Raw genomic sequence first — 18,697 nt, forward strand, 5'->3', positions numbered from 1 at the left:
CACACCCTCGAGGCTGTTCTTCTGTAAACCGTATTCAGTTTATGTCCATTACCTAAAACCTGAAGCGCTTTTCCCCAAACTGTGACTGCATACAGCACGATGGAACTCACCATCCTGGCTATGAGCAGCCTGTAAGTATGCCGCGGTCCTCTTACGTCCGGCATCATCTGGATGATCATCCAGGGTCACCACCACACAATATTTGCTGGTACAATCTCTTCCGTGAATTGCATTTTCGGCCAAGTCAGTAACCATTTTGATGGCACCGATTGTTGATCTGGCTTTACGGAACCCATACTGCCTATGTGAAAGGCCCCCTAGGCTGTCCGTCTGTGTGTCTATCACATGCACTTTTCTTAGAAACGGCTACACCGATTGACACGAAATTTGGTGAGAAAATGCGAACTGTGAACGCCCAGACATGCAGTGAGTGATATCCTTCTACGTTGAGATTTTGGGGGGGATCCACTTACATGTAAAAGGGGGTGTGAATATTTTTTTCACCTAATGTAGTCATGTGGTAGTACTTTTCAAAACCGGGAGATTTATTAGAAAGGCGGGGAGTGGGAGGAGTGGAAAGTGATAATTTCTTTAAAGGACCCATTCTCAGGAACTATCCAACCGAGGAATCTGAAAAAATTCACGAAGCTGCCTCTGTACGCTGCCCAGGCATCAAAATACCCTCCATATCGATATTCGTTCAAATTAAGTTAAGAATAATATATTACCATATTTTTGGGGAAATTGAGCAAGAATTATCCAGAGTTATAAAAATTGGTAGTAGTATAAAATATAATATGAAGCGTATTATTCCCAAGTTTGATAAAAACCATACTATTAGTAACAAAGTTACAGTAGCCCAAAGTTGAGTTTACCGTGTAAATTTACTGCAACTGAATATCAATATCACACTAAAGTGGGTAGTCAGACATGCTAAATGCATATACATAACGGGCTATGCACAAATGGGAAACAAAACCTTTCATACCTGAAGGGCCTAGCTTCCGGTTTCCCGACTTGTTTTCAGTGTTCCAGCAATTCGAAAAACCATTTCGGGCGAATTCGCCCCTCATCTCATTTACTCTACTTAGTCCAATCGTCTGCTCTAATTAGTGACTTTGTCGCATATTGTTAGGTGTTGCGAACCTGGATCCTTCCTATAGGGGTTTTTTAGTCGAAGTTGGTTTTCCTTTTACCATTCACTCTAGCGATTATCAATTATCGCCATAATCCTTCTTAATGTGATTGATGAAGCATTTCTAAAATGAACTGTGCATAACATAGTTACATATAGTCTGTTAACATTTATGCTTCGAATTTATCTATGCACTTTTGAAATTGATTTAAAAATTCTTTTAATCTTGAGTTAAATGTGGCTTAGATTTAAGGTGGACCCTTCTATTTCATTTAGATTTTTCTAATTTTTCTACGCTAGTTTTCCCTTTTAAATGTTTTCTTTTTTTGGTTTAGAAAAATTCTACATCCATAACTATTCTCTCCTAGCCAAGCAACCTACTTTTATTCGAATATCAATTTACTTTTTCCAGAATGCGAAAAACCAATGGAAGAACAACAGGCAAATTCATATGATGCTGTGTGTGCTGACTACTTAGGTAATCAACGATTAAATTCGAGTCAATTAGCTCAAGAGTATTCTAGTGATAAAATCAATAATTATTCGATTCATCAAAGTGGTAAGTCTGAAAAGTTTCTTTTTTATCCAATATATTCCCATTGATTTATTGTATTTACATAATCCAATGTTAATGACACGTCTAATGTCACAATCTTCATTTACGACCACGAATCATAATAAAACTAATAACGATATAGCATTAATAGCGTGATATCTCGTGTTACTCTAATACATCCTGTCATTTTATTCTTCCAAAATTTCAATGCTTTTTCAATTCAATGCCCGGATGGTAATTCCTTTTTTGGGATGCAAGTCGTACTTAAGTTGAGCAAGTTTCTCATTTAGTGGCCAATGGGAGAAAGCAAAAAAATGGGTGCGTAAGATCTTGTCGAACCGAAGATGACCAAAGATGAAAAGATGTGCTTAATAGGAGAAGGTCCGAGGAAGTGACATATATTATAGTTTTTTTTTGCGAATTATACAAAATGTAATGCCCAAATTTGTGTAGTTTTTGTATTGTTGATTGTTTTTGTATAAATACTTGACCAATATCCGGTAGGGAGCATCTAAGACGAAAATTGATTATGTCTTGTTATTTGTTTGAATGATTTGATAGTGTGATCAAAGTCGTATTGAACCATTGATGATTCATACTCTTTTATATGAAGTTATGGCTCATTGTCTTCTGGTATTGACTGATAAATCGTCTTATTCTTTGGTAGTATGGATTCGTTCTGCAATTCAATATCCCAAATATAATCATGGATGCTAGCTAGACTGCTAAGAGCTTCCTATTTACCATTCCAGTGTGTTGCTCAATTAAGTAAGAAAAGGTTTCCAGTCTCCTGTCGCCACAGAAAGGTGACCGCCTGTCGCCTGAGAAGCTAATTGAATTATAATCGTGCCATTCATCAGCTTCGTTAGTCTGAACAAGTAGGCGATTTAGTTGAAACTTGTCGCCACAGAAGGCCGCGTCTCTTCATGACACCTTACGATGCATCAGAAATCAATCAGATTTTCTTTATTTTTAAACCAATATCTTCCATCGAAAAGTTTTCCACTAATTAGCATAATTCACAGATAGTTTTGCCCATTTGGGAATGACAAACAAAAAAAATTACAATTTATAATTTGAAGAAAATACCACTGTTACTGATTGAAGACGAGTGGTAGTAAATCATTCCTTATTGCTTAACCGGATAATATTCTTAAGCAATTAAACATTTTTTTTCCCTGTGGTAATATAATTTTAGTTTATTTCTTGATTTTTTTGTCAGTTTTCAATTCTTTTTGTGCAATGTGATGGATTGAGGGTTTTAGCTGGTAGAACAATAGTTCTATAGTTCTTTGTCAGTATACATCAGGAAAGGTATCCAAGGCTTTAGGCGATTGGTTGGTCAGTCGTCCCCTTTTCGCAGAGAAGATGAGCTACACCTATATATAGTAGTTTATCTGGAGAAGTGCATGTGTATGTGTATATATTACGAAAACTAAGAGTCTCTTTGTTTCAAATGAAGCCAACCGTGACGACACGTTGATGATATGCACAAGTAACTGACAACAATATACACCAGACTATGATCTGAGTGTACCTAACTCTTTTTCATATATCCAATGAATAAATTTTGAGCATATTTCAAACTTACTTTGTATATATGATATATTCTTTTGTGTAGAATCTCCAGCGAATGTGATTTGTTAGATTTGCTTAGCAATTTTTACGGAAAAATACTTCAGTTTTGTTAAATACGAATGGCCTTAAATTTCGGGTTATTCCATCAATGATGATACTTTGTAATTTACATTAATCAAATGTTTGTTAAGTAAATGAGATGATGGTTATGATGATGATTAAGCTTCGCTATGAAATTTCGGATTATTAAGTTCTTTAGAGTGTTCCAATTACACTACTAATCTTTGAATCATACGTGCTAAGAAATTCGATAGACTATTATCGTATAATTGCTCGTACTTTTTCGCTATCGATGGCAATAACGTTAAAATAATCGATAAAATAGTAACGGAAGCTATATCAGTTTCAAAGGTGGTTCATAACCAAATGATTTAGCAGGGTTGATAGGTCAGTAGCTTACTCCAAACTACAATTTTTATTTTACAGTGTAGATATATATTTCGGGAGCAACTTAGCTACTGGTCTATCAATTTTAGGCTTGACTACAAATAGAAGATAATATCTAACCATTTAGTAGGGACTTTCAACAAATGCAAATTCCTTGGAAGGCCGTCTTAATATTGGCTTTGGTTGGGTTTGGATTTGTTAATCCATTCTTAGGTCTTTTGTTTATGGATAGTCTTGATTTGACAATTTTGATGCATTATTAATGAGAAAATACTTAAACGTTTTTATCGGGACAAACAAGAGTAACCCACGAACGGAATTGCAACTCCAATAATTTTCACCAAAAGATTTTTATATAACTAACCAACAAAGTACGTTTTGAAAAATTTGTTGTGTGTGAACTCGAGTTCCGCCGACGATACAACGACAGTCTGGTTTAGTCTGGAATGTTCTACGGCGCCACAATCTGATGTTCATCCAAATCCTTACGAAGTCTTCGTTTTCCTCCTGCTTTAGCTCGAGTGACTCCGTCGTCCAATTTCAGAAAAGCATGCAACTTGTTTTGAATCTTCCCACTTTTGTTTTGGAGTTTTTCAGGCAATCGTTTGTCTTCTCCCTTCCATACGTTCTACATTGCATAACTTTTGAATGTTAATATAGATCATGGCTTCAGGTTCATCACACATAAAACGGGTAGAATTCAGTGTATCTCATCTTGTCATCCGCCGTCCATCCTCACTGAGCCTAAGATTCTTCCGAGAACTTGACATTCGAAAGCATCGACTTGACGTGTTGATTTCATTGCTGTCCTTTGTGAGAATCGTGCCTTACTACAAAAAATTATCGATTTGTTCGAAGTTTTAATCGTTCAGTGTTACGTTTCATGATTGAATCTCTCTTCTAAGTTGGACCATGATTTTTTTATCATCATTTATTTTAAGGCCAACTTTTTTCGCTACTTTGGTGAGCTTCTCCTTCGCGCTCCTTTTTGATCGTGCCAGGTCATTTATATTATCCGTATAGGCATTGGGATGATACTAAGGTATACTATTCAGATCCACTGGCAGCTATGTTCTATAATGTTGAGGCCAGTCCATTGCGTTGCTTTATCCTCAGTGTGTACTGAAACATCTTATTATTTAGGTTGGTAACTTTCCTTGGGCGCTAGACTGTCTCATTGTCATTCTGATGAATCTTTTTCAGATGGTTTTTTATAAATTTCCTTTCAAGATCAGTTACCTCAGATTCGTCTCCATTCGGCTTCTTAGTAAGTAATCTTTATAAATTCATTAGGGCTTAAATTGTCTGGACAGCCAATGGTGGTTTTTAGCAACCGAAACTTCGGGTTACACAGTAGATTCATGAAGTTCTATTAGTTGCGTAGATATCAAAATTTTTTTGAAGTAGTCAATTTTTTAACACTTTGAAGTTCATTCCATTTTATTGTTGTTTAATTGGCTCTATTTTTATAATAACTGCGACGTTTCCGGTATTCTATTTTTTCACAGTAAAATATACTTTGGTCTAGCGGCTGTATTCTGGATGTTGCGTGCGGAGGAAAAAGTACAATTTTGAAGTTAGCTAAATTCACACAATCATTTTCGTGGCTGAGATGTTGCTCAAAGTTTATAAAATTTTAAAAATTTTCGTTTTTCGGAAGCACTTTTTTGTAAACTCATTCTCTGAATGAAGGCCCATATATCCAATCTTTTCCATGATGATTATCAATGCAAGACTACCGTAACCTGCTCATATTTAGCAAACATTTAGAGTTTTAATGCTTCCCTATCATTTTTTCCACAGTATCTAGATTACAACAAAGCACAATCGTTAGCCTCATTTTGATCTTCGCTTCTCAGTGGCGCTTAACCCCTTTAGAGTCCACAGCCGGAACACCTCCGTTTCATCTAAAGTGATATTTTTTCGGGGAATCTGAATTTTGCAAATATTTCTAACCAATCGTTGACACGTATTTCACCTACTTCACTCCACTGGTTAAGGGATTTCTTATGTAATATTTTTACCAAGTAAACAATTATTTCAACGCCACAAAACGCATTTTTGTGTAAACGCTCTCTTTTCTTCATTCGTTTTATTTATTGACAATTTTAGTGCCAACGGGTCTACTATTATATTCTAAAAAATATTTTTAAATATATAATATATTGCTCAAAAATACATGTTTGAGGCCTAAGCTATTCTAAACATCAAGGGAATATGATATTGATTTAAATATATTCCCAGTCAGAGACTGTCTTTAACTTAAAAATGTAGGTGTCAAATCATAAATATCATAGAGAAAGAAAAACAGAATATCAAATTTCACATTTTGACGCTTTTTTTCGCGCCAAGAGCGCTTTGATACCTTATCATCAAAAACTTTTTGAAGAATTTTTCAGCAAGATGATTCTATCGAAAAGACAAAGAATCAAGTTTTTAGTTCATATCCTGTTGTAGGTACTTTCTGTCTTTATTGCTTTTATTCAATAAAAATTCGAAGGTTCGAATATTGGCATAAGAGCAGCTTTTCGTTAGCAAACTGGCTTGAATGTAATTTTTGTCAAAGTTTAAATGTAATGAATTAGATAGTAAACGAAAAAAGATTTGGAATGCGTTTTTTTGGATCCTATTAAAAAAGTTTATCTGCTCCCACATCATTTCTATCTACAAAAATAATCTGGTGTCGTTACTTTTTATTTGGGTTGAATCCAATTCAAGTTCATCTATGCAGATCAGCCGGCACAGAGTGTAAATAATCTGATCGAAATCGATACCTTCGGAATGTATTATTTTCGCTTCTGTTGAATATTTATTATTTATATTTGATTTTAAATAATTGGTAGTTATGTTTATAACAACTTGATGATTTGATGTTTCTAATTGGCACTGTATGATGCGTTTTCGGGCTGATATATATTCTAAGAATAATATGAGTGTCATTTAGGTATTGTAAGAGAAATTTATTTACCTTAGAATAGATCGAAATCTGATAGATGAATTGTGGAAGGGGAGATGAACTCTGATTAGATAATGTGTCAGAAGATACTATCGAATTGATGGGTAATAAAATATTTTATATAATTTTTGGTTCTTGAAGAGATAGAAGTGATTTTGTATTTTGATGAGGCTTCGGATGAATTTGCAAATATCTGCTTCAAATTGTGCAACGTATTAGCAGGAATTTTTCGAAGTAATAATCATTGGAAGATTTGTATTTCTTCTTCTTTTGGGGCTTTATTTTGCTTAATAATTTGCTAATTGTTCGCTAATGTCCTACGTGTCTTGAACGAAACGATAAATTTTGCAATTCATTATTGCTGGAGACATCCGAGCGGAAACAACTCGTTTAATATAGTAAATGAATTTAATACATTTTTTGTCCCACGTGCCTTCTTGAGTAACAAAGATGATGGAAAGCGACGAAAAAGGCGACCGAAATCTGGATGGCATGCTATGCTAGATGGTGAATTGAGGGCCTCTAGACTGGACTCGGTCTTCACGATCCGACCTCGCTACTGGAGGGGACAAAAGCTAAAGAGTTTCATTCATATGAACGCATAGGCTACTTGTCGAAAGTCACACATATCAGTTTGAAACATCGAATTTCAAACAGCTTCTCACCGATATTGATTCTGACTTCACTGATTAAATATACCGATACTTGGAAATTCTTCCGTGAATCGCGACGAAATTTAGAAACTGGTCAGTCTACACGGGCATGTATGCTGTAAGGAGGCCTGTAACAGTTTGGAATCATCTGAGGAAGGCTAACTATACAAAGAAAGTATGTGTTTCCACATTTACGCGTTGATTGACCGATTTTCCATCTGCGAAACACTCCTAAAACTCAGTAAATGTGCACATTTCTGAATCAAGTTAATCCAAGCGATACAAATTGCAAACGCCACCCGTTGTCATATAATTGAAATGAATTATCTGTATTTCAATTAGAAGTGAAATAAGTTGGAAATGTGCAATTTTAAAATATTTCTGTGAAAAAAAAATTTGTAGTGCTCAGTTAACATTATAAGCCACATCATCAAGCTGTTTGTTATCTCAAGCTTCTCTGTCGTTCGCGAGTCTAACCTTTACCTCAAATAAAATAAATGTCAACAACCTACAGCCAGCGCAAGAATACTTCACACAGCAGATTCGTCTTTCAGCGCATTGCTTGAATTTGTATGGTGCAAGAAAAGCATTGCACATGTTCGACGTTTTTCGATCACTTGCAGGTGAAAAATTCCGCACTGGAAAACACATGTAAGCATAGACAATGACATTCTGTGTCTTCTAGAAACTCGATTTACTCCTTCTGTATGTAGTCTTCTTGCTACAGAGTCAAAATCTAGACTGTCTTCGAGCGATCGTTTGCTATTTGTTCCCTTTGATATATCGTTATCATCGCTTGATATACTGAACCCGAGAGCTGGATTCCGTATGTCCGAGTTGCCATTATAATAGCCTTCTGAAGGTGACGTTTATATTCAAGCTATAACTGCCGATTCTTATTCAGAAGCCATTACATAATTATCACTTGTAACTTGGCTTATTGTGCTTCATCTTGACGTACTTTCACCACATCAGACATTTATACCGACAAATTTTAGCCCGTTGAGTGATGGGTTTTTCGTTCTTTGAAGCCGAAGCGAAATTTTTTTATTTAAATTTCTCCTCTTCTAAGTGGCGATATCATCTGCAAAGGTTGAAGTTTCCAAATTTAGGCCGCTTGGCAGGTCTACAGTGTAGATAGGGTAGATTGTCGATTTTAGAACGCTCTGTATATGTTATAATCGGACTGCGTAAAGCTTTGATATTTTACCCTAATCCTGTGTTCCAAGATAAGTGATTCAGAACATTGCATACCTCATCTAGACTCAATTTAATATTTTCGAAGCTCAGACTTTTTCGAAGGCTTGTGCTACGTTCTGTATTTTCTGATTTGGGTCTTTTTTGCCTTTTTAATAACTTAGGTAATTTTCTTGCTGGAAATACAAATCATCACTTTGGAGATAGTGTCAATAAAATTGGATATCTTTTTTCAGTTTGGCATGATGCTTTATGAATCCGGCTCCCTTATCGACGACACTTCGTAATCTTAGTTACAATAACTACTCTAGATGTACATTATTTTTTAGTTTTCAATCTGTTACCATGACGTGGAGTGGACGGTTACAAAACCTAATCCAATTTTTGTCATATTTTAGTAGTAAAAATTTATAGCTGCAAAGTTGAAGTTTAGGCCTGTCTTTCTATTAAATGGTAAGAAGCTTTTGTCTGCAAGATATTTGCACTCAATATCCTACCCTGTTTTAGAAATATTTCAGATCAGCTACCAACCTACTAGCTTAGGTAAACGTATGTATGTGTGTCCTTCTGAAACAGTCAATGTTTTCCGGGTTTCATTAATATATTTACAATGAGTTAATAATTACATTGGTATATTTTATGATATCTTCCTCATTAGAGTTATCCCAAAATATATATGAATAAAAATCTCATATTTTTTCTGATATGAACACAAAACTATACATTACGTAGGTGCTATCTAGGCCAAGGTGAAGTAGCACCCTGAAGCAATATCACTTTCATGCAATATCATCCATCCAAGTTTAATGTCATTACAATGTTTAATTACTGTATAGCAAAATGTGAGTGCAATGTTTCGCCCGAATTCCGATAGTAATTGTTACATATTTTTTTATAAATTCAATGTTTATATTTCTTGCACTCAAGGAATCCCCCAGTCGAGCATGGCTGGCAAAAAGAGAGTCATTCGCAATCAGTACCCGAAAGCAAGATCGCGCTAGAAGACCTCGTGAAGAAGAAAAAAGTTCATATAGCAGTGATTATTTCACACATTTGACTATACGAGTCATGATCAAACTGACATGCAATCCTATTACATCATCACTTCGCAAAAGCAATAGTCTTCAGCCCGCCCCACACATGGTGTGCACTTTAAGTATATTAGTCGCATCACATACGCCTGTTTCCTACGGTTGATGATAATGACGATCGCGTGTTTTGGTCTGAAGATTATCTAGGCTACTGTCTTACTAGCACACAAAATTTCAGTATTATTACACTCCGATTCGGATGAAAGACACCGAAGGAAAACAAGATCACCTATGAGACAGCTTAGATCGCTGCAGAAGAGGATGATGAAAAGTTATCCAGAGACTGACCAGTAGACGGGAAAAATTTCAGTTACGATCGATTACGTTAGCTTTGGAACTTTAAGGTATCATCATTGCAGTTAGGTGTTTCGAAATGGAAAATGTAGAAGGTTCGAAAGAGCTGTTCGTGGACACGAGCAGAACTGACGCTGCCACGGCCCTAGCAGTGGAACCTCAATGACCGTGTCGTCATTCAAAGCTGTTGAAACCTACCATCGGTGTAGAACCGTAGTATATCATTTTGAATGATTAAATGCGTTGTAGAGGAGAATTTATGGTTGAAAAGTTTCACAGTGGCTCAATGAAAATGAATTTGTGGCATCGAACAATGTAACGTGTATTTCGCTGTCGATTTTACAATTCTAACCTGCTGAACCAGCGAGAATGGAGAGGTTCGAAATGTATACATAGTTACTCATTTATGCACATCTTATGGATCAGGTCCCTATGCAGTAAATAGTTGATATGTCCTTGTTTCCGAAAAAGTCCTTCCTACCATACTTTTGAATGATCGACTTCCTCCAAATACTTTCAATCTCCGAAAATTACAACTCAAGTGAATTCTTGGATTTAAGACCATCAAATTCAAGTGAACCAACGAAGGCAGCAAAAAAAAGATTGTAATTCAATATGAACGCATCGCACGTGTTCAAATCAAAAACTCCATACGAAATGCATATGGGGTACTATATTTCGATAATGTAGACTCCGTATTATTATCATCACTGTCACTGTCGACGAGGAGCTAGGTATACGATGTCATTAGAAATTCTACACATGGTTCAAATAAAACTGTAGATACCTACCTACAATATATAACTTACAGCATTTTATATTTGATGCGTCTGCGTATGTGCGTTTCGTTATTATTATTATATGATGCCTGCTCTGCGCTCGTTTCAGTCAATTGCCATTATCATCAATAGGTGGAAGTTCGTCTGGCATACACAGGTAGTAAATCTCTTAGGAGAATTGCTAAGCAGTTTGAAGGGTATCGTTTGTGATGCATAGTGAAGGTGGTTGTTTTGGTGGTGGTTGTGAATGGTGATATCTTGGATCAGATCACCCAGTCGTAACAATCATCACAACCACCAACGAAAAAGTAAAGACAATATAGCCTGAAGAGTGATCGAAAAAGTCTACAGAGGAACCACTTCCGGTGCCACCAGTGTTGATGATACCTTTTCCCTTTTGATTCGTCATATTACGTGTGTCGGATATTTTATATATGATTTTGATTTGCTGGGCCTGATCTTTTAGTGGCTTGTGGTCTTTTGTTTCAGAGGAAATCACATTGAAATATCGAAAAATATGAATAGGATGTCTTGGATGATTAACTGTTTGGAGGTATTTAGAAATCTACCTTGAATGTTAGTGTGAATAATTATCGAGAAGATAATAGATATGTCAAAACTATTTATCGACACTTTAAGGTTGTGATTGGAGTGATAAGCTATCAATAGACCACCAAGGTCTCCATTGAAAATCAAAACAAAGAGTAATTGACGAATTTTCAAGTTTCGAAAGTTTCACGAAAAGACAATCGAGTCAAATAGGACATTTAGTATCCATTTTTGGGATCGCCGAGTGTTGATTCCTCAGAAGGAAAGTGAACATTGGTTAACCATTTTGATTGTATGATAGATAACAGTTACATTTATTTTCACACTTTCCTAAATCAGCCTGAAATATCCATTTGCCACACTGACTTGGCGCGAGAAGTTTATTAATTGATATTGTACATATTCCTGATGGTGTTTAAAAAGGTACCCACAATAGATAGGTCCCTGGATCTCCCACGGTGAATCTATTTGAATTATTTTTAAATGATTGCCGCTTTCAAACCAGAGGAAATCAATAGCTGTACAATTCCGTAGTAGGGCAAGTGGTGCAATTCTTATCGAATATATCGAATTTTTACAGAATATTCACTATATACATATATATATTTTGATTATACTTAGATTTTTAATAGAAGCAGAAGAAGAAAAGAATATTTACGGAAATTTTGTTTCACACGAAAACCTTTAATGAAATCCAGTGCTGATTTAAAAGTCCAATAAGTCCTGAATGGTTTAATCATCAATGTACTACATGAAATGTATGACTTTGAAGTAACAATGTAAAAGCTATTACTTTCTATAATCCTTTATTTAGCCCAAAAATGCTTCCAAAATGCAAAATGACTCCAGACTACGAGAAAAGTGATAGTGAACTAGGGAAATGTAGCGGTATTTGCAGTAGTGTCTAGGGTCTAGCATTGCCATGCAATCGGATCAGACTAGGTTCATTTGTCAACGCAGGTTGCTTTTCAGACAATTTTGTGTGTATATATTTGACTGTATTTTCGTTTATCCTAATTGAAGGAAGAAAAAGTGAATTGGTCCTTTCGATCCCATATGCAAGAAGCTCTGCTTAAATTTAACACAAAATATATTATTATAAAAGAGTTAGCTGGTTTTGAGTAAATTAAGGATGATAGACAAGCAAGCGCACGAACGGTTAGGGAAGTAAACTTTAGCTTGCGAGATGACACAGTTATCGTTGACTAAGTGCGTAGCCGTAGAAAATCTGGGCCCGGGGTGAAAACTATGTGAAAAAATGGGGCCCGGGTGAATGATATACGAGCCTGGAGCAAAAATTTCGCGGGCTCCATAGAAATTAATGCTCCGGGAGGATTCCCCCTTACCTCCCCCTTAAAGGAGGCTTGATTAAGAGTAACTACCAATCCCGTAAATACCGAGCAAGGCAAACCTAGGTGCAGATAGAACTCGATCTAGACAAACCAATGCCTTCACCGAACGTAGCAAAGTCGAAAGAAGAAGCAGACATTTTGGTACAGAATACAAGAACACAATGATAAGAAAATATCCCCCTTAAAGCTTGAGTATCTATCAAATTAGTGTTTTCATATGAGTATTTCATTATGGCATTAGCACTACAAAGTAAGCAAAAAATGTTCAAAATGGCCCACATAAGGCCACTCATTGATTGCTGCACGGACTATATACATACATGGGGAAAAAGCCTCTAAACACGCCTGCTCCAATGGCTCCAGGTTGTGGTGATGGTGGTCTTCTATAGACCATCTTCTCTAAAACCGACACCACAATTTTTAGTTGCGCGAATTGAAGTGTAGACCGGCTGGTGGTTTGCCATCAGTAAACAGGATTTTTTAGGACGTTTTCCCCGAATTTTTATCTTAATTCAAGGGTAAGACATTTTCCTCTATGTCATTCCAGATTTGGTTCCCAAGTAGTGGTTTCTGACGTGCTTTTTCTACTGTCAGCGAACAATTTAACTGTATGATACTTAAAACTACGAGTAATATTTTACGGTTTCAAAAAATTGCTTTGGCGCTTTAGTGGAGCACATTTCAACTGTCGAAACTCCCAATATAACAACGTTGTGGTTATCAGGCGCATTTGCATTTGCATCAATACATATTGTAGGACTAGGTAATACTGACAATCTTTAATTTTCTTGGTGACTTTATTCTGTCTTAATATTTTTTCATGCAATGCAATGTTAAGGTATCTAAAATGTTTGGTCATATGATAAAAGGAAATTGCGAAGTTCATGCATTTTGCAATCTATGTGTATCTTTCAGCCTAAATGCTAAAGTTGTTCTTATATTGCATCGCGACTGCGGAGAAGGCTCGTACTCGTAGGTAGGTATTGCCTTGCGTGAGGCAATACCTGCCTGCATAGAAGGAAACTTTACGATGCCGTTGATCTATTCGATATTTCAAAACAGTGTAGTACATAATTTATTTAAAATATAATAAACGATTTTAAGTATTTATGCATAATTACATTAAAGATGGTTCGAGGCAATTTTCACCAAATTATTGGTATACTTAAGGAAAAGCAACTTCCAAATGCATCCATTTTTTGGACACGTGTATGAATCAAACTTTTATGTCAATCGGGTTAGCATTAGGCCTTTTCTGTTTTCGGTATGTATAAAGCTATTGTCCTCCTGCAAGATCCAGTCCTCGCTGTTTGAGTTGAACTGATGTTTGGCAATCAACAACAATGCTTTCTTATAAATTTCAACCATCTCAGAAGCATTCACGATGGCGGCAAATAGGCGCAAACGGCCAAAACCTTTTGATGAAAAGCAAAGATTCACCTTCCTGCTGTATATTTAGTGATGCATTGGAAAATTTGGTTCGGTGAGGAACACAAAACGCATGGTGGGGGCACAGAATCTCAAAAAGAAACTTCGTCGAAAAGTTTGTTGATATCACCGTACACTGTCTTACTTGACTGACTGTATTAGATTTTCACAATAACCACCATTTTAACGGCGCGATGGTTGAGGGGGTAGTGAGTTAACCACCCAATCACGCTGCTCTGGATTCGAATTTCAGTTGTCATTGGTATCTGTGTTTGGCTTGTGTTTGTCTCGCTACTTTTAGCTTATCATTAATACACTGTTAAGTGTGATCCAGTGTGATGAAACTGAAGTGCAATCTGACTGTGTGGATGCGTTATACTCCAGTTGAAATGAAAGTTCCATTCATCGTTCTTAAGGGCATCGATTACCTCTGAACCGAAAATTGAGGCCCATTAATTACGAACGATTTAACCATTTTTTCTTCATTTTTGTTCCTCTTGAAAATATACATTGACCTTGTCACTGCAGACGTGTCACCGGCGACTTTGTAGTAACTTTAATACTATGCTCAGTATCGAAATATATTTTCAATTGGTTTTATTGACTGTGTTTTTTTTAAAATTACGTAATAATTTTTAAACAGATTTCAATTTCGACTTATCTGTCAAACAAAAAATGTATTCCATGAAACCCCGAAAATAGACAAACTCCTTAATAATGTAAGTTATAAACCTTAAATCATTATTTCTGAAGGCAGGAAGGCGCAATAAGTTCATTGATGGGTAACGGGCTGAGTTAATGCGCTCCTTGTTTATATCGTAGTTGCGCACTTTGGCGGTACAATTTTTCTCGATCCTTATTTCGCAGAAGGTAGAATCTAATAAAAGTGTGTGAGATCGAAACATCGCTCTTGAATCGTTGGAATGACCTGTTTATTCGGGTTTTCAGATAAAATCTTCATCCTAAACCGATTTCTATACTTCAATTCCCAATTTTTGAATCGTAAAATCCAAGAAAGTCTTAATTAAATTCTACCTTTTAATATTTATCGGTTGAATGTCTATGAAATACGATAAGTATACGCCACTGTCCGTGTTCGGTTCTATTTTTCATACATCACGATTACAAATATTCACTTCTAAAGCGCTCACAGCTTGAAGCCTCTTTTATTCCTCTCAACAGGTGGTATAGTGATTCTTATCCATTCCTCAACAGAATTGTCGCTAAATTTATTTGTCGCACTTTCTCAGAATGTTGATTAGACAGTGTATAGTGCTGCTGGTGCTTTTGCTGTTAATCAAATTTAAATCGACTAATCAAACATTCCGATTATGTTTGGAAATAAAAGTATTGTGTATTGATTATTAATGAGTATGGAAATTGTGTATGAATCTATGTACATGCATAAAAAAAATCATTATAGTTTATTGATGATTAAGATATCACTTTAAGACTAGAAACACGTTGAAGATGAAAATCAGGGCAGCTCGACGAACTTTTTAGAGAATGATATTGGCGAAAATACTATTCTGAAAGATGTTTTTCGATATTAATTTAAAAACATCATCTTATCACCGATTAACCGTGGATATAATTGGTACCAAGACATGAGAAACATTGAAAGTGAATAAATTTCATTAGGACATCAATCGAAATTTGTTTTGATTAAAAAACTCTTCTGTTTCTACATAGTTTCATTTGCCCTACTACTGCAAAAAATACTAAAAACTTTCTCCCTAACCAACAAACATGTAAACGCAACTCCAAGATTTATCCACAAAACTTTCATTGAGCATTTCCCTCCCCGAAATATCAATGTTACTTAACACCAGAAAAAATTATACATCCTGTTCTCAAAATATTAATCGATTACACGATTTACAAGTGAAAATGCAAACATTTACATTTCCAATCAGCAGGTGATCATCCATGTTGCTTGTCTATGTTTTCATAGTCACTCTATTAAATCGATATCGATACATTTAATAAATTTCATTTAAACAATCTCGTTGAATCGTTGAAAATGTATTTAGCTTGCAAAACCAAAAAATTGTTTCCAATATTTAGAAGATTGAGTGGAAAGTGTACACGCATGTGGCTAATGCATACAAGCGTAAATTTAAAGCGGAAACGAAAATCCATACATATAAAGTTAGTCCAACCCCTTTTAAAATATTTCCCAGATTAAACCATTGATCATGAGCTGTTGATTGGGAAAATTCATAGCTGAGATAAAATTATAAACAAATTAATTGCCTTCTTTCAAATTCCAGTGTGTGTATAGCAGAAGTGAATATTTCAACATTCGAATATTGTTAATGACTAACTGTATGACTTTTAAACATTTCAACTTCACACAGTTCAATATATTTTATCTTTGATTTAAGACCATTATTTAGAATTTATTCAATAGTTAGGTAGTAATATGAGGTACAGCTTCCATAGATACGTATGCACATTGAAAAGGAGCAGATGCTGCTCGGCGCTGGAGCAAAGTAAAAAAAAATCTCCCGGTTTTCATTCATTTCCTGAAACGATCCATTCATGCTATTCATTACGATCATTTGTAATCGATTTATGCAATTCAATTTATTGATTTTAGCCTTTGGGTAGACATTGAGTCGTTTATAATTCTTGATATTATTGAAATGTAATGTTGGGCTTTTGTTTTAAATCAATGATTAACAATTATTATACATCCTTGTAGTATAGTACGTATGCATATGTCTGGGGTTTGCAGGCGAAGCAAGAAAGTGGTTTTCAATTGAAGGAAATGAAACTGGCTTTATTACGGGTAGAATAATTACTCATAAATACTAGGCCATAGTTATGTAAACACATATGCAATGGGTATAAATATAGTTCACATATATAAATAGGATATTCCCAGTTTTGATCCATACACTATCGTTGTTTTACTTGGTCTTTTACTTTTCAGTTTTATTTCTCTCATTTCTTTCCCTAGTGATATAATTGGGTAGTTTTAAAAATTGGGCATTTTCAAAAAAGGATGTTAACATACATGAGAAAAGATAGAAGAAGTTACTCATTCAATTTTTTGTGGTCTACAGGTACTGACTGCCCGTTTTTATACCACTTACACAGAAATAACTGGGGGGCATCGCAAAATTTTTCTTTCGTTTCTATATGGGTTCTTGGATGTTACTACACCTGACCGATATATCGTATCATAGCGAAAATGCTGAATATGACAGAATCGGGCTTGAATGTAAATGAGCAAGGTTGATTCCCAAACTTCCCCCCTTTTCAACTAATGCCAAAATTAGTACATACCTCGCCTCCTTCGTTTCCAGCTTTTGTCCCGTTCTTTGTTGGTTCGTGCTTTTGGCCGTTTCTTATCAACTTCGATGTTTGGACCAATCTTGGCAAGTGACCATACTATAGAAAACGGTTCCTAGCATTTTTTCCACGATCAGTACCATCGCCATATCTTCATTTCAGACGTGATAATTACGGGTTACGCCACTTTTCCAATGCAACATCTTCGTCTCAATTAGCGCGAGGCGTCGGTCACTGTGCTTTATAGTCGGGTAACGGCGGATAACACCGCGGTAAATTTTGGATTTGAGTCGTTCGCTGATATGTCGATCACATTGAACGCCAATTTGGAACGCCACTTCTTCCAAGTAGCGGTAATGTATGAGGCATCTTCATAACGCAGTTCCCCATTGCCTGATAGCATTGCTTCGTAAAGTATTAATTGAGATATTTCATATGGTACCAAATGACTGTATTCTGTAGAAAATAATTGGGTACTCCCTAAACTCAGGATAAAACGTTGCTATCTACTGCGTGTCTGGGGGTGCTAGTCCCAACATTTCCAACAAATGTCGTGTCAATTGATGTAACCGTTTTGCTTGCTTGCGATTTCACGTTCAAGTTCAAGTTTCAAGTTTTCCGGAACGTCTGGAGCTCCTTATTAAGGTAGACCTAGATCGGATACAGGTTGCTGCGCCCTCGATAATGATGAGCCCTTTTATTGAACTTGTACGAGTATAGCCTGTCTACATTTAATTGGCCGCGACTGTAGATTTACAAATCCGTTGATAGATACGAATCTTAGATCTGTCTCGAAAAGAAGGAAACCTCCGGTATAACGTGGCAACTAGCCAAACTAACGATGGACCTTTTGTGTATGTCTCAAAAACCTGGTAGCAGGTTTCCAAAAACAGTTCTTCGGGGTGTTCGTTACAGGGAACTAAGCAAACCATTTGAAAATATATCTTAAGTCCGTGGTAGCTATAAAAAGAATCAACGATAAACTCAATAATGATATGGCAGGATCCTGGCTGTCATATTGCAGAAGATTGTCATATATTGCTAAACCTGTTACAGTGCGATGGCTGCGTTGGTTGAGCGTTAGCCTCTTGATCTCCTTGTCCTGGGTTTGAATTCCGCTTGACCATGGATGTGCTTATCGTTGTGCCTGTCCTACTGCTTTTGGCTTATCACATTAGCATTAATTGTGGTGATACGCAACCTGAAGCTGAGTCTCATTGAAAATGGATTTTAACAATATTGAAGAAGAGGTTATGGATGCTCCCTCCATGAAGAAATGAAGCGTAGGCACATGTATAACATATATTTATAGTAAATATACCTTAAACAAATTATAGTATTCCGAAACCGCTGAAGATAAAGTCAAAACCTTTTTTGCATCT

At 36.0% G+C, this 18,697-nt stretch overlaps 1 protein-coding gene across 4 annotated transcripts in view; it reads left to right on the forward strand.

The window, feature by feature from the left end:
• Positions 1–18,697, forward strand: part of LOC119656637 (ETS-like protein pointed) — a 320,431-nt gene that overhangs the window by 234,197 nt on the left and 67,537 nt on the right. For all 4 annotated transcript variants that reach the window (XM_038063077.1, XM_038063078.1, XM_038063079.1 and 1 more), the window contains one exon: positions 1,548–1,694. In XM_038063077.1, the coding sequence (XP_037919005.1) occupies positions 1,548–1,694 (147 nt within the window). The remainder of the gene's footprint in view (positions 1–1,547; positions 1,695–18,697) is intronic.

The sequence above is a fragment of the Hermetia illucens genome, chromosome 5, assembly GCF_905115235.1.
Source record: "Hermetia illucens chromosome 5, iHerIll2.2.curated.20191125, whole genome shotgun sequence".
NCBI classification, from domain to species: domain Eukaryota; kingdom Metazoa; phylum Arthropoda; class Insecta; order Diptera; family Stratiomyidae; genus Hermetia; species Hermetia illucens.